This window comes from Tubulanus polymorphus, chromosome 7, assembly GCF_964204645.1.
Source record: "Tubulanus polymorphus chromosome 7, tnTubPoly1.2, whole genome shotgun sequence".
Taxonomy (NCBI): domain Eukaryota; kingdom Metazoa; phylum Nemertea; class Palaeonemertea; order Tubulaniformes; family Tubulanidae; genus Tubulanus; species Tubulanus polymorphus.
In genome coordinates this window covers 3,218,292-3,239,656 of record NC_134031.1, presented here as the reverse complement: position 1 = coordinate 3,239,656, position 21,365 = coordinate 3,218,292, and the positions used below count along the sequence as shown (strand labels likewise).

At 39.4% G+C, this 21,365-nt stretch overlaps 1 protein-coding gene across 1 annotated transcript; it reads right to left on the bottom strand.

Annotated features, from left to right (window-relative positions):
- Nucleotides 1-3,737: 3,737 nt before the first annotated feature.
- LOC141909065 (protocadherin-like wing polarity protein stan) lies at nt 3,738-12,076 on the bottom strand. Its single transcript, XM_074799403.1, has 12 exons — nt 11,903-12,076; nt 11,123-11,296; nt 10,276-10,511; nt 9,526-9,655; nt 8,908-9,131; nt 8,324-8,546; nt 7,239-7,796; nt 6,745-6,907; nt 6,133-6,318; nt 5,587-5,764; nt 4,884-5,095; nt 3,738-4,793 (listed from the first exon to the last, which is right to left on the bottom strand). Exons 1-12 carry the CDS (start codon nt 11,982-11,984, stop codon nt 4,673-4,675), a joined length of 2,487 nt encoding a protein of 828 aa, XP_074655504.1. The 5' UTR covers nt 11,985-12,076; the 3' UTR covers nt 3,738-4,672.
- Between the last annotated feature and the right edge of the window lie 9,289 nt (nt 12,077-21,365).

The following is a 21,365-nucleotide window of genomic DNA, read 5'->3' as shown; positions in this document are numbered from 1 at the left end:
AAGTATCGCGGTAATTCGCAAATAGCTTAATTGCTATACGCATTTTGTACGGCGGCGCTGATCATTCAGCAGTTAATAAGGAAGCAGGATCTTTAAGAAGGGAACACGATAAGAAAAAGCTTGAACATAAAAAACCAGGGACGCAATATTTGCGTAAAATGATCTTAGAATACACACATATATATTATATGGATGTATATATGTATATTAATTAATTGCCGGATTATTCCGAGTTGAGATATAAAGCGCATATTAACCAAGTATCCATGACAACATTGTAGATTTTGCACGATCGACGGACGCGAAATCCAATCCGAGATGCTAACACGTAATCACAAACTGCAATCATGGATCGCGTTTTTGAATGGGAATCCAGCATTCAAAGGTCTCTCTAATCATCGGGAAATTAAATGTGTGCGCAATCATGCAAATACGAAACGAAGCTGAATTAAGCATCAAAAGCGTGGTTACTTTTCACCTTTTCCAGTCACCTGATTCCCCGAAGGCACTCATCGTCTGTGGTATCAAATACACCAACCAAAACTGCACAGGTCTTTTTACTTCTTGTCGCATTGGTCTAAACTTGGTCGCCGCTATGAAAAACATCTGACAATTACTAGACTTTTTAATCGGTCATTTTAAAAATTGATACTTTCGTCCCGATTTCGATAAAAAAATTCGTAGGTCTTAAGCCATTTTTATAATTTGGTCGATGATATCAAAGTCCAGCTCAAGTCGGAATTCTCTTTTTTGATTTTTAGAATTCGTTTGTTGCACTAATTTGGCTGAAACGATGGTCAATGGTTGACTTAGGCCTAAGATGATTCGAAATATTCTGGACAACTATATCTCCTGACTTGTATATCTTTTTGAAAGTTTTTCTGGTGCGTAGGATGTTTGAGTATCTAGTGGTTTGTGTATTTTCATGGAACCTTGTCTTGTGAGATTCGTTTCTTTATTCGTTTCTTTATTACTTTCAAGGCACACATAATGGCAGAGAAACAGAGGCCGCCTTAGAAAAAGCTGGCTAGATTATATCGAGGAGTGGACTAAGTTCAACGGCAAGACTCTTCAGTCCGACAGAGAGCCGAAACGAGCGGCCCGCGTTATAGCGATGCCCGGCGACTCATGTCACGGAATAACTTACACCGTTCTGATCGAAACTGAACGTTCTCGGAAGAGGCTCCACGCACGGAAAGATACACACGTTTTCGGGTGAACACGTATCGTATAAAATCGCTTCAAACGAGACAGGAACGTCTTATATGTGTATAGGAAATATCCAAGTCTAATTCTCTACTGATTCTAGACGAACATCCGGAATCCAAGCATAATTCGAAATATATTCCGTCGTCAATCAATCTGTTGTATCTCTAACTCACAACTGTGGAAACGGGACCAGGGGTTAGTTCCTCGATTCTGAATTAAGATTTGACTAAACAAGAGTTAACTCATTGAAAATATTCTAGCTCAGAGTTGATTCTAACGAACAACTGTGGAACTCGATCCATAAATTAAAAGTCCCACTAAATAACGCAAGTGTCAAAACCATATCCCTGTCTCGAATACAGATAATATAACGATGCTAGTAAATCTTTTTGCCTTTTTAGTGTTTTTTGCAGCTTCGAAAAAAGTCCCGAATATACTAGTCTAGTATTTTGTCTTTGTTGAAAAACCTTGCCGGAAGATTTTCTTAAGTATTGAGTATATCGTCCTCAAATCCCGATTTTGGCACGTTTGTCATTGTGGAGGTAATCATGGGCATTCAACGTACCGAACACTTTCACCGATTGCGCCGAAAGAAAGAAATCGATCTCTGTTTTGTCTTTCTCCCTTAATTCGTCTTCCGTCGCCAGAAGATAAAGGCGTTATGAACATTTTTTTCTCGTTTTATTTAACCAACCGTTCAGTGTCAATGTTTGAACACGGTGACGAAGAAATTGATGCCGCGGTTACAAGCTTACACATCAGAACTACAGAACACAACAACGCGACGTTCAGCTGGGACTATGGATCTCTCCGTATCGATACGACTTTACCATGCATACACATTCTGCGATGACGACCAAAAGACGGACCCGGACCTGGACCCGGACCCGGACTCTGGACCTGAATAATCGCACTCTCTAAGGTGTCGATCGCAGGCCATGGGATTGCTAACCACGGTTTACTATTGTTCCTCGGATCAATGACGTTCTCTATCACGATTATGTTGAAGGTGCTAGCTGGTTTTTTTCAGGGAAACCACTAGTACAACGTAAAATCATAAAATACTAAAGCCGCCTGGACATTGACACAATAGCCTTACATATGCTTGTTGATAGAGACTGCATTTCAGCTTTTAAACCACGAAACCCTACCAATTTTAAATAACTCCGGGACCATGTGCGGCTTGGTTGGATTCTGCAGCCTCTTTCTCAGCGACTGTTTCGTTATATTTCGAGTTTTGGTAAATTTCAAAAGAATTCACCCTATTTTAGAGTGGTTTTCCGAGTTGGCTGCTGGCGTGTCTTTTCAACGAATCTTACGAAAAATAACCTAAAGTATATATTTGATGTTCCTTGACTTTTCCGTCACCGGAGTGGGGAAGTCTATGGGAGTCTGGGAAAATCCATGTATAATTCATCTTTTCCTTAGGTATTTTTGCAAACTATTTTTTTTCGAAATTGCATGAAAATTAGGCAGAGCAAAAATATATAACGCAAATCCAATCATAATTCTACGTTCAGCGATGTAGATTTTCTCTCGCGCTAGAATCGTCTCGATCTCACGCATTCGCCGCTTAGTCGAATATTTTCCATTCGCGACCAAAAAAGCAAAAATCTATTCCGTCTAATTATCAGCGTTTTGTGAAAATAAAAAAGCTAACACCTACCTTGCTTATCGATAACCACGAATGGGAACTCATAGTAAATCGCTAACCGTAATTAATCTACGAGATTACGAATATGATACAATCGATTTCCACCGTGGTTTTCTAGTTGCGTATCATCGATCAGCGCAAAATATCCACAAGAAACGATCGAAGAAAACGGACGTCGAAACCATCTCCCTTCTTTAGCGTCTACTATATACTATTCGCTCCTTAATGTATCTATGCATGGGTGTGTGTGTGTGTGTGTGTCTGCGCGTAGGACTTCTCTATGATCTATATGAGAAATACCAATTTGTTTTGTGTTTATAGCACGCACAGGCGTACTGCGCCCGAAACGCGATGCTTAAATGCGAAGTCAGGTGCAAATTAACTTCGGTAAAAAAAAGAAAACAGCGCTCTGCCACGCCGGCAATAATACAATATTCATATCATCCAGAACAGACCTAGGTTAATATACTGCATTTATCTGCCTTTGTGTCGACGGTTAATGGCTTGCGACGGTATGCGTATTGATTGTTCTACCGGCGAGAGACCGTACAAAGTTGTCAGTGTCTTTACGTTTGATGTCATCTATCGTCGATTCGAAAACGCAACAAGCTTCCGAAACGATTTCTCACGTTTCACCTGAGATATTTTAATTTTCATTTCAATATAGCTCTATCGTACGGGTCATCCGTTTAGTACGTGACTATTTACGAGTATCAACTTAAGAAATTTGATACATTCTTTGAAGATATCGTCGTATAGGATCTTTGTCGTGTATTCTATCTCTTCAACGGCCAATATCTGTACGAAGCAACCATTCGTCATTATAATATGCAGCCAAGACAGTGCTGAAAGGATTTTTAAAGATTTTATTCGCAAATTAAATGGTTTTATTCGTATAAATAGAACATTGCAGAATCCTCAGACGGATTTAAAAATCTATTTTGTCGATTGCAACATTTTCAGGTTTTCACGTGATCATATTGAAAAACATACGTGCACGTGAATCAAAACGGTAGCTCATTTTTGTCGAGGAAAAATCCAAGTGTATATTTTACTCTCGCTTTTTACGCGGTTGGTTGATTACGGCTTTACAGAAGTTTACGTAGATTGCGCCGTTTACTTTACGGTTGTCAGCGCGCCTTTCTCCTGCGGACACGTTCTATTGTCATATTTCATGGCGAATTTCCCACAGACCCGGACAAATTTATGACGCACGTGGGAATCAATTAGATGTATCATTATGCGAGTGTAGCATTCTGACGTACTAAACGTCCATCATAAAATACATACTGCGTAGACCGAATTATCGTCGCACAAAACAGTTTATTCTAAAGGGCCTTTTGCAGATTTACGGAATTTGAAAATAAATTTATTTATTTCTATAACGGTCGGAAGTCGACCTATATTGTAAACACCGTATGCATTTACAAGGAAAGCCTAAATATAATCCTTATTCTAGCATTCTTCGTCAGGTGAATGGTGTTGAAAATTGAACCTAAAAATTTATACAAACATCTATAATGAAGGTGGTAATCGTTCATCAAGCCAGTCCATACTTTCTAGACATTCTGTAGTACTGTAAGAGCCGATGTTACAAGTCATAGTTTAACACATCATATGTACATTTATCATTTACAAAAAAGAAAGACACTACTTTTCACATATTTTTCAAAGGTTTAATATCAATTTTCTTCTTGGGTCCCTCCGCAAATTGAAGCTTCGTTTGGTATATATTCTATTAGCAATAAGCGGTTTTTTTCGATCGAATTATTCAACACCAAAGTTTTCACGGCTCTCTGATTTTATAAATCACGCCGTAGTCGGTTTGAGCACGGTAGGTGGCACTAGTGGCGCGTCTTTATAGCGGAAGTCCATTACGTTGACGTCCCCGTCTGGATGCGCGATCTTTTTCGGAGGTGGTGAAGCAGGTCTGAAAAAGACGAAATGTCGAATGCACTGATTACTTTTCTAATGGTCTTCACCGCCGAGCGAAAACATCTAAGAAACACGAATGACTGACCTTTTGCAACAATCACAATTTAGTTTCGGGCAATTGCATTTGGCGCAGTTGATTTCCTTGCACAGTGGTATTAACCACTTCAGCAGGTAGACCAGAGCAGTAAGTAATAAGGCCAGGGCGATCAGACTCAACAGCGTGATTATGAATCTACCGCCGTGCGTGTTCAGTAACCATTCCGAAGCGGTCATATCTGGTCCGGCTTGCGGTTTCACCTGTGTGGGTAAATAATGTACACTTTTAGATTAGGGCTTTTAGAAATAAAAAAAGTTTCCAATTTACCAGGCGCAATTTTGAGGCGGTCCCGCGGTTCCCGCATTGTTGGACAGATTTTAACATTTTTTAAACTAAAACCTCTAGAGCGATTAAATATCGTCCATCCCTCTTTTGGCACAAAATTTACACCTATGAATCTTTAGAAAGGTGGCGATTTCTTTTATCATTAGACTCAAGAGGAGATTCGTAGAGTAGCCGAGTTAACCGGGTTTAGGATTTCTATATTGATTAACTATTTATTTGACGCACGAGCTTTTGCTACATGTACGGTAGGTACGTATATAGTACTACTCGTCTCGTTATTGACTCCAGAGTTATCTCATTGAAAATGAACTTATTCATATAATTCATATTATTCGTAGTTAATAGTGAGCAACTGGATACTGAATTGTAGACCGAGATAGTTTTTGCACAGTCTATCGATACTAACCGAAATCACGGGGAATTTATGGAACGTCGTCAGGGCGACTGCAGTTGAAGGTTGACCTTCGGAATTGACGCTGAATATTTCGAGCATTTCCGGTCGACTGAGATAGTATTTCGGCTGATCGATGTTGGCGTACGATTCGGTCGTGGCGTCTTTCAGAGCGTAAACCGACACGACCGTCCTGCAAAACATGTAAGGATAGATAAAATGATACCTGGTCTTTCTTAATCGGCCTGGTCATTTTGTAAACCACGATATAATTTGTTGTAATCAGTTCACTTGCATAGGTGCCGGATCTCTTATGGCTAGCTTGATTGAAAAAAAGTAATGAGCAGGGTAGACAGGCCGCCGGCCGGGTCAGCTTTCAAGTTCAGCAGAAAGGAGGAACAAGGTATCAATTTTTTTTAACCCCTGTGAAGCTGGCTCCCGGAACCTGGAGCCAGCTTCCAATAGAAATACGCTTTAAGCTGTGTCTGACAGGTAAATCCTAATACGGCCCTTTGGCAATGATGAAATTTTTCTAGAACACTAGTTCAGTACTATACTCACGCCGAAGGATCGCTGGCGTCTACTCGCGTGCTGGAAACACGCCCGACGCATGGAGGACACGCCGATGTGATAGCGGCTTCAAATTCTTCGATGATCGTCTCGTTGAAATAACTCAACGGCTGTGCCACAACGAAGTCCACCATATACGGCGCAGGGTTAAACGTGTCTATACGAATACCTATATGCCTGGAAATATACACGCGAATAATTCGAAAATGAATTTGAAAACGAAATTCTAAATTAAGATGTCTAGTTTTGTAGACTATAGTATCTAAGGCCTTTCAATTACTTGGAGCTTGGATTTAAGTAAAATGGGAGGGCGAAGGGATAAGTTTTCTTGAAATAAGTTTTTTTTAACCAAATAAAACCTAGGATAAACTGCAGAAAAAAAACATTTGAAAAGGGGATGAATTTTTTGATGTGTTTGATTTTGAATGATGGAAGAAATGAAAGAATAACTTTTTTGCAAATCACTAAATGAACATAACTTTTACAAGTTATTAGAATGAAAATCAAGACGGGCAAAACAAAAAAATCATGATTGGTAGAAAAGATTTCTATAAAAAGATTTGCACGAAACCGATTCAAATGCATTAATTAAACAGTCTTTACTCGCTGTATTTCGCTGGAAAGTCGTTATCCTTGGCGTGCGCGTGATAAATGTACGTTTTCGAGGTTTCCAGTTTTTTCAAAGTGAAAATGATACCTTCGTGGGCGGCCATCTTGAATAACGTATTCTTCGAAACCCAGTGATAACTGAGTAACGCCGCAGTACCTAAAAACGTAACGTAGAAATCAACTTTTATATCCTTACCATCTGAATATTGCTTCGTTTTCGTGACATTTCGCCCCAAACCAAGTCAGTATGCAAGCATGCCCAATCGATGCTCAAATTTTCTTTGAGTCGGATCAGGGCGGACCTTCGGCGATGAGGGGGATACAGAAGCCCTCCCAAATATTAGCTTGATAAAATGTTTTAATGTTAGCTCTAAGACTTTAAGTTAAACTTAAGCTAATAGCCAAGTTCCGTCAGTCCTTGCGAAAAAATGAATCTATTTCACTTTTGAGATCTGATTTCAATTCGTCTTATTCATTTTCGATCCTACCTGTATCATCGTCACTTGCCGACACGCGACCGACTGATGTCCCCACATCAGCGTCATATCGAATCTCGAAATTGTAAAATTGTTTCTTGAAAACTGGCTTCTTGTCGTTAATCGGAGTTATGTGTATCCGAACCGTGACGTTGGTCCACGTTCGATTCGGGTACAGCCCCTGGTAAGCGTACACGTAAAACAACACCGACCTAGCCTTCTCATAATCTGCCGGGCCTTTCGTCTTGAGGATACCCTCCGGGTTCTGGCTGTCCACCCAGAAGTATTTCACAGCCAATTCGCTACCGTTGACGGTGTAGGCAATTTGTTTATCGTAGTCGATATCTGTACAAGAGATGGTCAGAATACTGGTATCGACGGGCGTGTTCTCGGCGATGGTCGCTTCGTAATAGGTCGGCGCACATTCGGGAAGGTTATCGTTTATGTCGTATACCTGAACTTTAACCTCTAACCAACTCGCTTTGTCTACATCATTGTTCTGATAACCAGGAGTGCCATCTTTATCCGTGTCCAGTGTCCGGAATAGTCGCTTATCGTAAGCTGATACGACTGGAAATATTTTCAGAAATTCACTTTATCTACTTTTATGGAAATTATGATGAATCAGTAAACAGACGAATAGAAGTACATGAAGATTATCTGCATTTTATCAAAAGTAAGAGCTTTCGCTACTAGAGTATGGTAGCTTTATCAGTTCATCCAATGAAGCTACCATACAACAGTATTGAAAGCTCGTACTTCTAATAAAATCAAGTTAACCATCTAAGTACTATTTTTCTTTACACTGATTCAACGCCAGGTTAACGTGGCTGATCCACTAGTATCCTCTTATCTCAAAATCATTACAAAACGGTTGTTGTTTCCTGATTGAAAATTGCATTCATTATTTACCTGCAATCAATGCAAGTATTTGGGTACGCTTTTTATTAAGTAGGTTATAGAGATTTATCCCAGTATATCTGTTTTAGAAAATGATTAAAACCACGGTTTTTAAGGGGAATGAGCGTGCGGATCAATCGATCGCACCGAACTATATATTTTTGAACTAGAAACTCGTGTTTTAGTAATCGACTTACTTAGTGTTATTGTCCACGAAGATGTCTGAACGAATGGAGTGGTAAGGCGTGGATCCCGAGATTCAAAATCAATACGCTTCTTCACGAAAATGTGCGCACTCCCGTTTATCGATCTGACCTCGAAGAACCAGTGATCCCGACCTTCGAGTTGATAGGTCAACACGTCGTTGAAGTCCTCGTCGTAGGCTGTGATTGGTGGAATGGGAAGCTGCATGCCTATAGGCTAGAAATATCGAATGAAAACATTTCGAATTAACGGTCGGGTCGAGAGTCCTTTCGTAATCTTTCGACATTTACTGTTTGCATCGATTAAGCAATCGTTTTGGCGATCCAAATTTTTTTCAGTGGCGACAAATACGATTCTACGATTCAGATGGTTCGTTTAGCACCAAAAAAGAGTTTCAATATCTTATTCAACGTGACTGTTAGACTAACGTGACGTACTCTACTTTTCGAAACTGATTTTCTTTTCTCTGATGGTGAGATTTTCTACACGTTCGAACATTGAATTCGCTGCAGGTTTGTTTATCATTTTGATATTTTTCAGCTTTTCTTTTTTGTAAATACCGTTATGGATCACGTACCGATTCTTCGAATATCTCGCACGAGTAAGTTTCGGCGCCGTGGTACATGCTAAAGTAAGGCGCCGAGGACACGTTGAACCACGGCGATTCGTTAACGTTAGCTATGTCTAGATTCAATCCGTGTCGACTGCTCGACAAACCTGCACCGTCCGTGCACCAGAATATGAAATGGTATCGGTCGTAGACCTCGTGGTTCGGCGATTTTTTCATCCGCAATATTCCAGCTTTGAAAATATAATAATTTCTTAACAGGGATTTTTTTATTTTTTAGATTTTGAGGTGTTTGGTGGATACTGCTGGTAAATAATTCACTTTTCTAAATCTTTGCATTATTGTGTAATAAAAAAAAAAAAAAAAAAAAAATAATGTATTTGGAACTTCATCAAGTTATAGATATACATAAGCAAAATAAAAAGGGTGTCTTCACTCCCTGTGGGGGCGGACATGCTCGATTCACTCTTGTTGGCCAGTTCAAAAAGTCATAAGTCATAAGTTGTTCGTTAAAAGTCCATAACCGTTTTAACTATGGGACCGGCTAAAAGTTTATGCCACGTACTGCTAGATATATTAGATTACGGTGATAGGTTTCGGGTCAAAATTCAAATTGAATATACTCACTCGCCGGTTCTAACAGGAATACGTCATCGTAAGGATTACTGCGACGTTTAGGTATAACCGTGTCCATGTGATAAGTAAAAGTCTTCCATGTGTTGTCAGTTGCTGTCGTGTCCGGATCCGAACATTTCACCTGTTTGTATTTTGGACGAAAATGATTCCTTCACTCATTCAATGTTTATTAAAGAAAAACATCCTTTATGTTCATTGAACGTAAAATTTTTCGTTCTCTTAAATTTGGACGCCGTAAAAACCGTTACAATAATGTCTATATACATTGATACCTAGCATGCGTTATTTATGGGTTCTGTGTGAGACGATGTGCACTACGTCATCAATATAGGTGTTTCAAAATAACAAATGAATAATGTAACATAAATAATGTGAATTTTGGCGTTTATTTTGTAATTAGATACATTTCATAGCTTTCCTTTCATCAATATATCGGGTCTAGACTGGTTGTCGGTCAATTCATTCAATGATAGATGTTCAAATCCAAAATAACTTTATTGATCTTTAATATTGTATTATTTATCTTATATTATTTATTGTCGACAGTAATAAGCAATATGTGTGTTATTTTTCAAGGTATCAATAAACTTTCAAGTTAATTTTCTTGTTATTTCAGCTAGCCGCTTGCATGGCGACCTATGTGACGTACTGAAATCATGTAAATAAATAACCTTAGGCTACAATGATGTCATTCGCTAAACCGAAGACTCAAGAATAGATTTAATGATAAAAAATTCCTACCGTATAAATGATTCTGAACTCAGGGCCATTATCGATGGGGAAGTTTTCATAGAACATGATCGTAGCGGGAACATTGTCCAATGTCGGAGGTTCATTGACGTCATTGATAGAGACGGTTACTGTTGTGGAACCGCTATTGTCTTTCAACCCGTCGGCGCCGTAAACGATTATTTCATATTCAGTCGTTCTCTCGTAGTTGAAATCGTCGTTCGCTCCGACGGTCGATAGAATCCCGTCTGAAAATAAAGCGGGGGCAGATCGTAGAAGTTTCTAAATCCCGTTGATACGGACGATCTCTGGGGTTTCTACATCCCCACATAATCCCGCCCGAGAGCTTGTTCATGTAAAGCATGCGATTTTTTAGACATACGTAACGAAGCAAAGAAGATAAGTGATTTACAAGATGGGTCCCATTTTACTTCTCAAACCCGATCATTAGTTATGTTTGATTACACGACGATCCCAGCAGTTTCTAATTCCCCTTGATACAAAACACTCGAACGTTTCTACATCCCCATATCTAGGCTATTCAAATATTCAAATGATAGGTTCCACTAGTTTCTATATTCCTATGTGCAAATATTGAGATGATTTACCCATAAGTTTTTACATCCCTATGTTTATAGTAATTTTGGGCGACCGAACCATGTCGTTTACTTAGCGCATTGAAAATATAGCTCTAATTGTATTAAAGAATAAGATTTAAAATCTAGTAGTCGATCTAGAAATGGCTTGATGGTTTTTGCTGTTATCATGTCCCGTAATTGCCCAACAATGGCGCCACGTGTATGCCCCTTAAATGGACGACGTTCTCGTATTTGAAAATAGCGAGAAATGAATAACTTACCCTCAAATGTGAATTGGAAGTTGCCATCTGCCGGATTCACTGTGCAGTAGTACATCAAAGGTTCACCGGCGGTAACCGCGGTGCTGAAGTTGTAAAGTTCCACTACGGCTTTACTGTTTTCGTCGATTTTAGCCAACCCGGGTGTGATCGTATTACCGGTTGTGAACTCAATTTCTTCCCAAAAAAAAAAAACAAAACATCAATGAATAAAAACGAGAAAGGCCAATAATTTAGTATCATATGTCAATAACTGATTAATTATCTAACTTAATTCGAAATACATGACCATTTTCCACCCAATTTATTTCCTAATTCCAAAGATCTGTCTACGTTTTCAAATCCAAATGGGCAAAATTTCTTTTTATCAAAACCTTTGGTTATAAAAATTTATGTATATTGATTTACGTGTATTATTTCACGGGTTCTGTGTGAGTCGAAGTCATCAATATTGGTGTTTCAATATTGTTATCAATATTGGGGTTAGACTGATCAATTGTCGATATATCCAAAATCAAAATAATTTGAGTATATATTATTCATATATATTCATAGACAATGTCTAGAAATACATTCGTGTTACTTTTCAAGCCGTCAACAAACTTTTAAACGAGTTTTTTGTTACAATATGGTTTTTAGTTTAAAGGGTTAAGCTTTTGTAACCACGGTATATTAGAAACTGTATTATTTAGTAGCAATGTTATCGATAAATGCTACTTTATGGTAACTATTGTTAAAGAATTAATCTTTGCTTTCGATCCGATTCGATCGATTAAATCTTACTTGGTCTCTTATACTGTGTAAGTACGGATGGGAAAATCCCGCAAAACAATAGTAAGATTATTCCAAACTCGGCCGAATACATCTGGACACGAGACTTTTTCCTGACACGAAAACTTCAAAGTTTCCCAAGTCCGAGAACGCGTCGGTATCATAGAACGGTAGCTTCTTATATACTTCGACGATCGAAAACAAGTTATGAGCTTTCTCGAGGCGGCCTCATAACTATTCAACCCTTAATAAAAATATTCCCTTTATCTCTCGTCGTGGAAAACGATAAATTATTCAAACATTTCACACGAATATATATTTCAAAGCCCGATACTTAATGTTATTGCGGGGACAGAATTTTGATATACTGCCTAGACTAGAGATTTAATTCAATTGAAATTTTCTAGATTTATATTTTCGAGATCGCTGCAATGAGGTTGATAATTCTGCTAGATTTATATAAATCGACTTTCGGATGATGATTTCACCGCTGCACTCGAGGTCCGTACTAAAAGTAGTTTTAACTGAATATGGGATGATAAAGAATAATATACGCGTTGGATATAAGTTTTGGTTTAGATTTACGAGTATGTCTGCGGGGCAGGATATTAAAAGCCAAATGGATTAGATTTTTCCGCTGTCGATTACCGCTCAGAAGAGTAGATAGGTAGCGCATACGGCGAGATAACCTTCTGTTATGTCTGAAATTGAACGAGGGAAATTTCTAAAAGAAATAACATCGAAAATCGAAAAATTCTTTTGATACATCAATTAATATTATCAATTAACTTCATTTTACTGTACTAGGTGTTTTTATAAATTATATATATATATATATATATATATATATATATATATATATATATATATATATATATATATATATATATATATATATATATATATATATATATATATATATATATATATATATATATATATATATATATATATATATATATATATATATATATCATTCATACAATGTTAAAGCTTATTCTCTTTCTTTGTGCAAATATAGCGCTTAAAATATCACATCTATTTCATAAAGGCTGCTACAATCATTTCGGCGTTTAGGCCCCTTGAAAAAAAGGTTTATGATAGATGATAATAACAATAAGTGGCAATAATAATGATGATGATTATTAATGATAAAAATAATAATGATTATAATGAGATATGAGGAAAAATGTTTGAAACTACCACTGTAAAAAGTAAGAAAATATTTTGAACACTCCTTAGAACATTTTCATTTGAGTAGACTTTTGGAATTCTTAAATCATAGAACGCATGTGGGAACATTGAAAGAACACCTTTTGGGAACATACTTCTGGAACTCCGGAACAATATGTCGGAACATTGCCAGAACACCTTTGGGGAACATCGAACTTTGGGGAACTACTGGCGTCAACTATGGTATAAAGGACTTGTTTTAACGTTGATAATCAAATCGATGTATGTTTATTTCTCTCGATAATTTCGTTTCGGCAGACGAATATTACACAGGAAACGATCCCCGCGAGTCCAGATTTGAATTACGTATCTCGGTAATGACTTCAGACAGATTACTGCACGCATCGCCGCATAGAACTTTTTAGAAATGTGTCGCGAACCAGTCGGAGGATTAGTTACATCGAAAACAATCTCACGTGTATATATAACATACGTGTCTGGTTTAGGATCGACGGGGTACAATGAGCGCGAGAAGGAAAACCAGACGAATCCGCGCGCCGCCCAATGACTTAAAAGGATCGATTATGAAATGCGAAATGACATGAAATTCGTGTGTGACAGCTTAGCTGTTTTATATATATTTACACGGGGAGATGGAATGGAAGACACCGAATGCAATTAGACGGGGAAGTCAGACGGTCCTAGATTGTGTTAGAGATTATTCAATCCGTATAAGGAATTCGTTTTTTGCAGACTGGTCACGGCGTGTAGATCTCATCTCTTGCAGATTCGGACGTGCAATCGCAGAACGACGCAGGGATTCAGAAAAGATGTTTTAGTTCAAGAGATAAAACCTCGTTTTTTTGGCTGAACCTCGTTTTTTAAAAATCTAGTCAGTTTTTTGCTGTTTCTAATAGATTTTGGGGTGCTGGATCCAAATCTGATGAGCACCAAACTGGCACACTTGGGCGTTTTCATCAAAACCCCAAAATCCGAGATAACCGCAGCCCTTGTGGGAAAATATTGAAAAATATATTGATGTCCGATTTTCACGATTTTGGTATCGAGTCACTTGTTCTTTGGTATTCTAAAACTGATTATGACGTTTAAAGTTTCGAAATTTCGAATAGAATGCAAATGCTTTAATAATCGATAATGATAGGCGTATTGGTTAAAAGCACTTTTTACTATACTGTTCCACACGGGTGTTATTTCGTTGCTGTTTGTTATGCTTGTTACTAAATGAAAGAAATAAAGAAAAAAAATTGTTATTCGTTAACGAAGGCTATGCGTCGGGGCGTGACTTGTGCGACAACAACCAGGCCGACATAACATCCGGGGTATTCTATCACTTCCAGATTCCGGAACAAGAGGTTTGCTTTAAACAAAATACAACCGACCATCAAAAAGGAGATGAGAAAAGGCGGCGGCGTCCGGTCATCAAAGAAAAATCGCGAAATCTAGTGTTAAAAACCGTCTCGTTTACCAAAAAACATAATATCATCTTTAGTTTATCGATTCACCTCCAGAGGGCGATGCGAGGCACCTACGTCATTTGCTGACGTCACTATCAGAGCCGCAGCGCAGTAAACAATCCGGTAAAAATCAGGTATATTTTCCGTGAAATAAGCCATTAATTTACGAGACGCATACCCATTAGGCAGAGTTTTTGTGTGCGTGCAGTGACTATGCAGTTATTCGCGTATCATTTTTTCCCTAATGTTCATAATCGGAAAGAATCTATCTGCCAATTTCAGAAGCCCAGCAGCCTACTATCGTGCAAAATGAAATGCAATTGCGCGGAAACCATTATGACAGCTTAGAAAACAGCCTTCTGCATCTACAAAATATTATCTATTAGTCTAACACCTCCGCTTTACACGCGGCGATAAATAGCTGGCTTGGTTGCTAGTTTACACCATTGATTTAAGGCTTAGCTTGTCCGATGCGACGGTCTCGTAACGTGCTATAGACTATTATCGCTCCGTAGGGTCTACTTCGGCGTAATATGATTTGGTTAAGACGGTGTTAGGGTCACAGATTTCAATTCCCAGACGACCGGTGTTTTTAAGATGAACTCGTTAATCCCATCGTGAGCGAGAAAGCGCGATAAGGCCGTAAAATAGGGAAGTAATAGCGAGAGGGATACTAGCTTTCTGACCCGTTCATGGTATTTACTGAAATCTAAAGAAGGCAGCGTTGTCTGTTATTGAACTACGAAGTGCTATTCGCGGTGAAGCAACGATTTGCTTATTTTTGTCCAACGTGTTTTAAAAAGCTTTTACGAAGTATTCCAGACGAATTACACCCGCAATGGCTAAGCTGCAGGCAGCAGTGGAACCCCCGCCGATCCAAGGTATCAATTCTAATTAGTCTTGTAACACGTTTCTTAGTTGCTGAAATTTCAAGCTATTGCTATAAACGAGGTTTTTGTATATGCGTTTTTCACGAAAGGTGAACGTTATTACGTAGGACGCCGAGAATCGTCTCCGATAGATTTTCCATGAATTCTGACATGTGAGAAAACAAGAATTAATGTTCCTCGTCGAGGGGACGAACAAAAATGAATCATCCGGTTGACAGTTGGGTTTCAGTTCCATTGAGAATACATATAGCAACAAAAGCGACCGAAGCGAAATGCGAATATGGGGACCTATTAGCTGAAACGAAGTGATTGAGTCCGTGGGATTGGACAGGTGGCGACTTTCAACCGCGCTGTACCACTAAGAAAATAACGCGCTTCTCGTCTTCGTGTATAAGGTCAGTATACTCTAAACGCTAGCGGTTTATCGTAAGGTATGCGGCGCTGATTATGAATTCGAGATGAAAGCAACTCGCTGAAAGTTTATATCGATATGCAATTATATTTCAAACACCAGCTGTTTGAACGCGGTGCGGGCGTACGAACAACTTCAAAGCCGTATAGGAAATCCCCCCGGCCGTGTATTACATAAACCAACTAACACTCTTGTAGAGTGTTGTTACCGTGAAAGAAGTTGTTCGGCCAATAAAACAACGAGCGTTTTCCCGTTTTTCCCCCCGAGTGCCGTGTAAAAATTCGAACGGGAAAAAATCTAGAAAAATAGGTCGAACCTTGAGATCTGAGAAGTTAATAACAATGAAACAACAATGGGAGCAGTCGGGACGCGAATTCATCTCCGGGTTCCGCGTTTCCCTCCCTGCGTCGTGTGCGTAAGGTCGCAAAGGAATCTTTATCCCCCACAAATCTGCTGAAATGTGGATTTTTAGTTACGCATTTTTTTCGGTACATGCCGTAACAAGTTCGCAACTCGGAATTACTTGTTTTCTCGGTTACAAGTGATTTTTCAATTTTTCAAATCACTTTCCATTAAGAAAACTAGTATATTCCAAGTTACAATTTCGGCATACACCTCCATAAAATTACTTTTCCCTATAAAAATAGTAATTTTTTTTCCGAAACTAGGCCTGCAATCACCTTTAACTAAAAATAACTAGTTAATTCTGAGTTACGAACTCGGAATTAACCTAAAAGATCCTTTTTATAGATATGTCACCAGGTGCCGGTTGCATAGTCATGGCTGAGACTTAAGACTAAGTCTAAGACCAAATTAGTTCTATAGACAATCTAACAACTTAAGACCACTCTAAAGATTTACGACCACTTTTGGACTTAAGTCACGACTGTGCAACTGGCCCCAGGACGCTCTGTTCCTGGCTATAAGCAGTGATATTACTTTAACCTGGTTCGTTACAGATTTATAACGAACTTATTGAAAAATAGTGAATCCAATTTCTTCGTGCAATATCGCCCAGTGAATTAATCATTCGAATGTATTACGTGAAGATAGGGGTAATTTCCGTTTGATGGGAACGCTTCTTTCAGAGGCTTCTTCCGATCCATCGTATAGTCATCGACGCACGGCGGAACTCAGTATACACATTAGTTTTAACGAAGTTTCATTTTCGTTCACGAGTCGTTCTTACAACTGAAATCCATGCATCTTCGAAAGTCTGAACCATCTCGAAAATAGAATGAACACTTTATAAATCAGGTTGCCGGTAAATCGCTGCGCTGTAGCTATTTACCGAGGTTTTACGCCGTATTTTTATCGGTTATCTCACGAAAGCTATTCGAGATTCTTCCGATTGTTTTTTTATCATATCGAAAAAAATAGCCCGCTTCTCGCTCACCGACAGCCTGATGAGCGCGGGTTTACTACTCATTTCAACAACGGCGAAACCCCACGATCTTCCTATTCTCGCTAGCGGCACAGATTCGGTACGGTAATTCTAATCAGCAGCGAGAAAGGTCTATACCGCGGTGATTAACCTTTCCGAACCCAGCCCTATCCGTGAGATTTTTTCGAACGCCTCGTTATTCTCAACTTGGATTGGCGGCATCGTGTGAGAGAGCACGGAGGTGCCACCTCGCTTCATCTCCCTGGTCACGGGCAGTTTGAAGACCCGCTAATAGAATTCGAAGACGCGCCAACGGGCGATAATTTGTCCGATAATTGGAAGGACTTCGGAGAATCATCATTCTGTCTGAGCGGCGCAACGAGACTCCCATTACTGATGACGCAATCGTGGTAAAAAAATGACGGCTGCTGCTGGTTACTTTTCGCGTCTCAAAAAACCCGTCGTAGATTCGGAGATTTTCCATCCGTCAGTATAGCTGAAACCCTACCTATTTATTCAGCGGCAATCTAGTAGCAATTTAGTGGCAATCTGTATTCCAAAAAGAAAAGTGAAAGACTGATCGACCTGTTTAGAGTTTAGATAGACCATCGGGATTTGATGAGAAAGGCCTAAGTAACGGCAGCGCATACAGGCGCAGCTTTCTTAAATCTTACCATCAACCGAGACGCTGCCAACGAAATGCACCGTGTTTAGGGGGAGGGCGTGGGGTGGATGGGGGGAGGGAAATAAATCATTTTGTGCGTAAACAGTATTTTATCAACAGTGAAGATAAGAAACCCGTCGGTCGTAAATTGTTATATCCCCGCTAAACAGAAAAACAGATATAAGTTTTAGAACTCAACATATATAAAGAGCGGTTTATTTCTTCATATAAAAATATGAATCCCACCTGTGCGTTGAGGAGATAGCGAGCGGAATCGGTAACAAGTGGTACTCAAACCATTCAACAAACTTTTTCGATGAACTGCGTTTGTGCGTACAGCGTTTGTCTTGAATTAAATATGAAAATACTAAAAAACCCCGCTCGTTCAACTAGTACTATCAAATATTAGAAAAAAAACAGATATCTTAATCCTCCCTCAGCGGGGATTCGAACCGAATGACATCACCAGACTCTGCCACGGAACGACCCTCTGGGAGAACTTCGGTTATCGGAGTTAGTCGACTATTTACGAACTAAATGACACCGATTGATTCAGCACAGTTGCTGTTGTTCGGACATTTTCCAAGATGGCCGCCATTGTGAAATGCGAAAATCGTTATCTTTTTATCTTGAAATAGGGATTATCGTTATTAGCCAATCAGAAATCACGTTGTATTTTAGCCCCGGTTATTTAATCTCTGTCCGCGAATTTGCCTCGTGATTATACAACAGGCAATCTGATTGGAGCGACTAACCTGCGCACTAATCAGGCAGAGGTGCAACATATAATCGAAAAACGAAGAGAACTCAAAGTTTTTTTTAACGTTAGGAAAACCTTCGCCACATCTGCCAGTCCGTTATATCAGGTATGATACCCGATATGCGTTTCAGAATCACTCGAAAAAATGTTACGCGTTACAAGTGAAAGGATGCTATAAGCGTATTACTCCGATTCGTTGCGCTCCGTCGTTTTCGGATGAGTGGGTCGTTACTAGACCGATAATTCGCATACGCTACAAACACGTTCATTATCGGTAACAAACGCTCTGTTTCTGTTCAGATAATGAAACATCGGGGCGAAAAAATCAGGCAGCAACCATTTCCGTTTCTGTCACAGATTTCGATTCCCGCAGACGAACCCATGTTTTAGACAAATGATGATCTGTATTTATGCGTTTATTTGATTGAACGATGAACTACGAACTGTAGGATTTACTACAACACGGACTGTAGGACCCGACCGTAGAACGTGACATAATAAACATTATAGTGAGTGATTTGATGTTATACCAGCCACATGGTCCACTCTTTGGCATCCTTTAAGAGCTGGCCGATCAAGTAGCCACCATTCTTTCGTGCCGTCATAGATGATATGTCGCGACAGTGTGACGTATAGAAGCAGATTTTAGTAAGCCACGGGCCAAATTTGTTGACCGGAGTTTGGTTTAATTCGGGCCAAAATGATCGCGGCTATTATGACATTTCGAGTACGTACGCATTGTAGCTTACAAATCACATCGCAATCGTCTTTCCGTTGTTCTTCTCGTCGACGCGTCGGCTTCATGCGTTGACAAGGCAATCTGAACTTTTTTCTTCCTAGTCCAAACACGATATCCAAGCAATCGTCTCACTTTTTGTTTTTCAATTATTTGAGCCCGCGTTTTGTTTCTTGTAACAGCGGCATCGTCGTCGAAACATAAATGAACGGCAGCTCAGAAGAAGCGACCGTCGAAATCTCAGAGGACGGTGCGGCTTTGGTCGAACGAGTAAGTTAGCATTCAGAGAAACTTTTCCAGTTTTTGAACTATTCCGCAATATCGAATTCATGATCGGCCAAAGGATATTTGTCACATACTATTTACTCATATGGATGGTGTTTAAGGCAAATTCGACTAAATCGATCTATTTGTCGTTGACTGCGCTACAAGCCATTCGACAAGATGGTATTCATTTGTGACAAAACTATGTCGATACCCCCGAGGCACAGACGTCTGTCGGGTGCGGGACCGTAAGAAACTCAAGGCTAACGCGTGTACCGTCTGCAAATATAAAGGTCACGTGGACCATCTATTTCTTGACCAATAAGTCAAAGATCCTCTCGTTTAGAACGAGACATTTTCAAATTTTTTCATCAGAAAGTTTCTGTCGACTAAGGTAAGATAAGATAATCTTATTCATCCTGACTTATTTTTCTATAAGGATATACAAATACAAACATATATAACTCAATATGGGTTCTTTTTTTCAAAATCAGAATTCTTATTGATCAGTCGTTATTATATAGAGTATTTTTGGTTGTCATTTCTTCTCGCTACTGTTGTACAACACTTTCATCTCAACGATAAATATTTACTGGATTAGATTGCATTCAAAACTGGTGCCATCTGGTGACGGTTTTGCACCCAGTGACGCGAGTGCATCTTAAATGAAGATCGAATGAGGCTATTACTGCTTGTCACTGTCGTTTGGAACGGATTCCTGGGCGTGGTGTTTACTGCACGATTATCACTTGTTAAACACCTATCAGAATAACCGATGCAATTCGAATTCTCACGTTTTACTGGGTGTGGTGCATACACCGGAATGTCCCAACAAGAAACCCGAATTTATTAGATATATTCACAGAATAACCTTTAAAGTCCAAACCGAAATGTGTAAATATCCTAAGAGATCGGTCGCAAAAAACGAGTCTTCGTGAATTTAGACTTTCTGTACAACAGTTGGAATACAAATGGTATTCAATCAATGGTATCATGCCGTATGATTCATTCATAAAAGTCAACATTACCGTGTGAATGGGAGGCAAATTTGAGATAGAAATGGAATTGATCAAATCAAATCAGCATCTTTCCCATAGTCAGTCACGGGCGATATTGACGAATTGAAAATAAACTCACGTAGGCAGAAAAGCGTGACGACGCATGGAAATCTGAGAAATATTTTTTTCCCGAAATATTGACTTGATCGCTTGATTGCTCGTTTGGCTCGCGGGACCGGATGGAAGTAAATCCTGGCAGTTCGTTGTTTTTAGTTCACGGTCGCACCGCGCGCGAGTTGTTGCTCGGCGGATGATGATGAGATCCGATTGAATTTTACATCGCCGCGGATAAAAGAGCTCGGAACGAACGCGGTAACGAACACAGAGACTGAAGAGCCGACCGACTCCTTATGCGCTCCGTGGGCGAGGGACGGACAGAAATTAGTCAAACTCTACGGTTAACGACTGGCATGATTAACATAGTTAATTCGAACCGCGCGAATAATTAGTAAAGACAAGGTTACCGCGAGGACAGAAGCTAGTTTGGACAGGTCATCGTTTGGCCAAAAAGTGATTTTGTACAAGCCGAAAACTTATCGTTACAAGTACTGCGAATACTTTGATACACCCGCTCACCGTCTGAAGTAGTTCAGTTCATTTCAAGTAGCTAATCTTCAGCGAGAAATTTACTTTCTGACTAAAAGTAAAGCTGCTTGGTA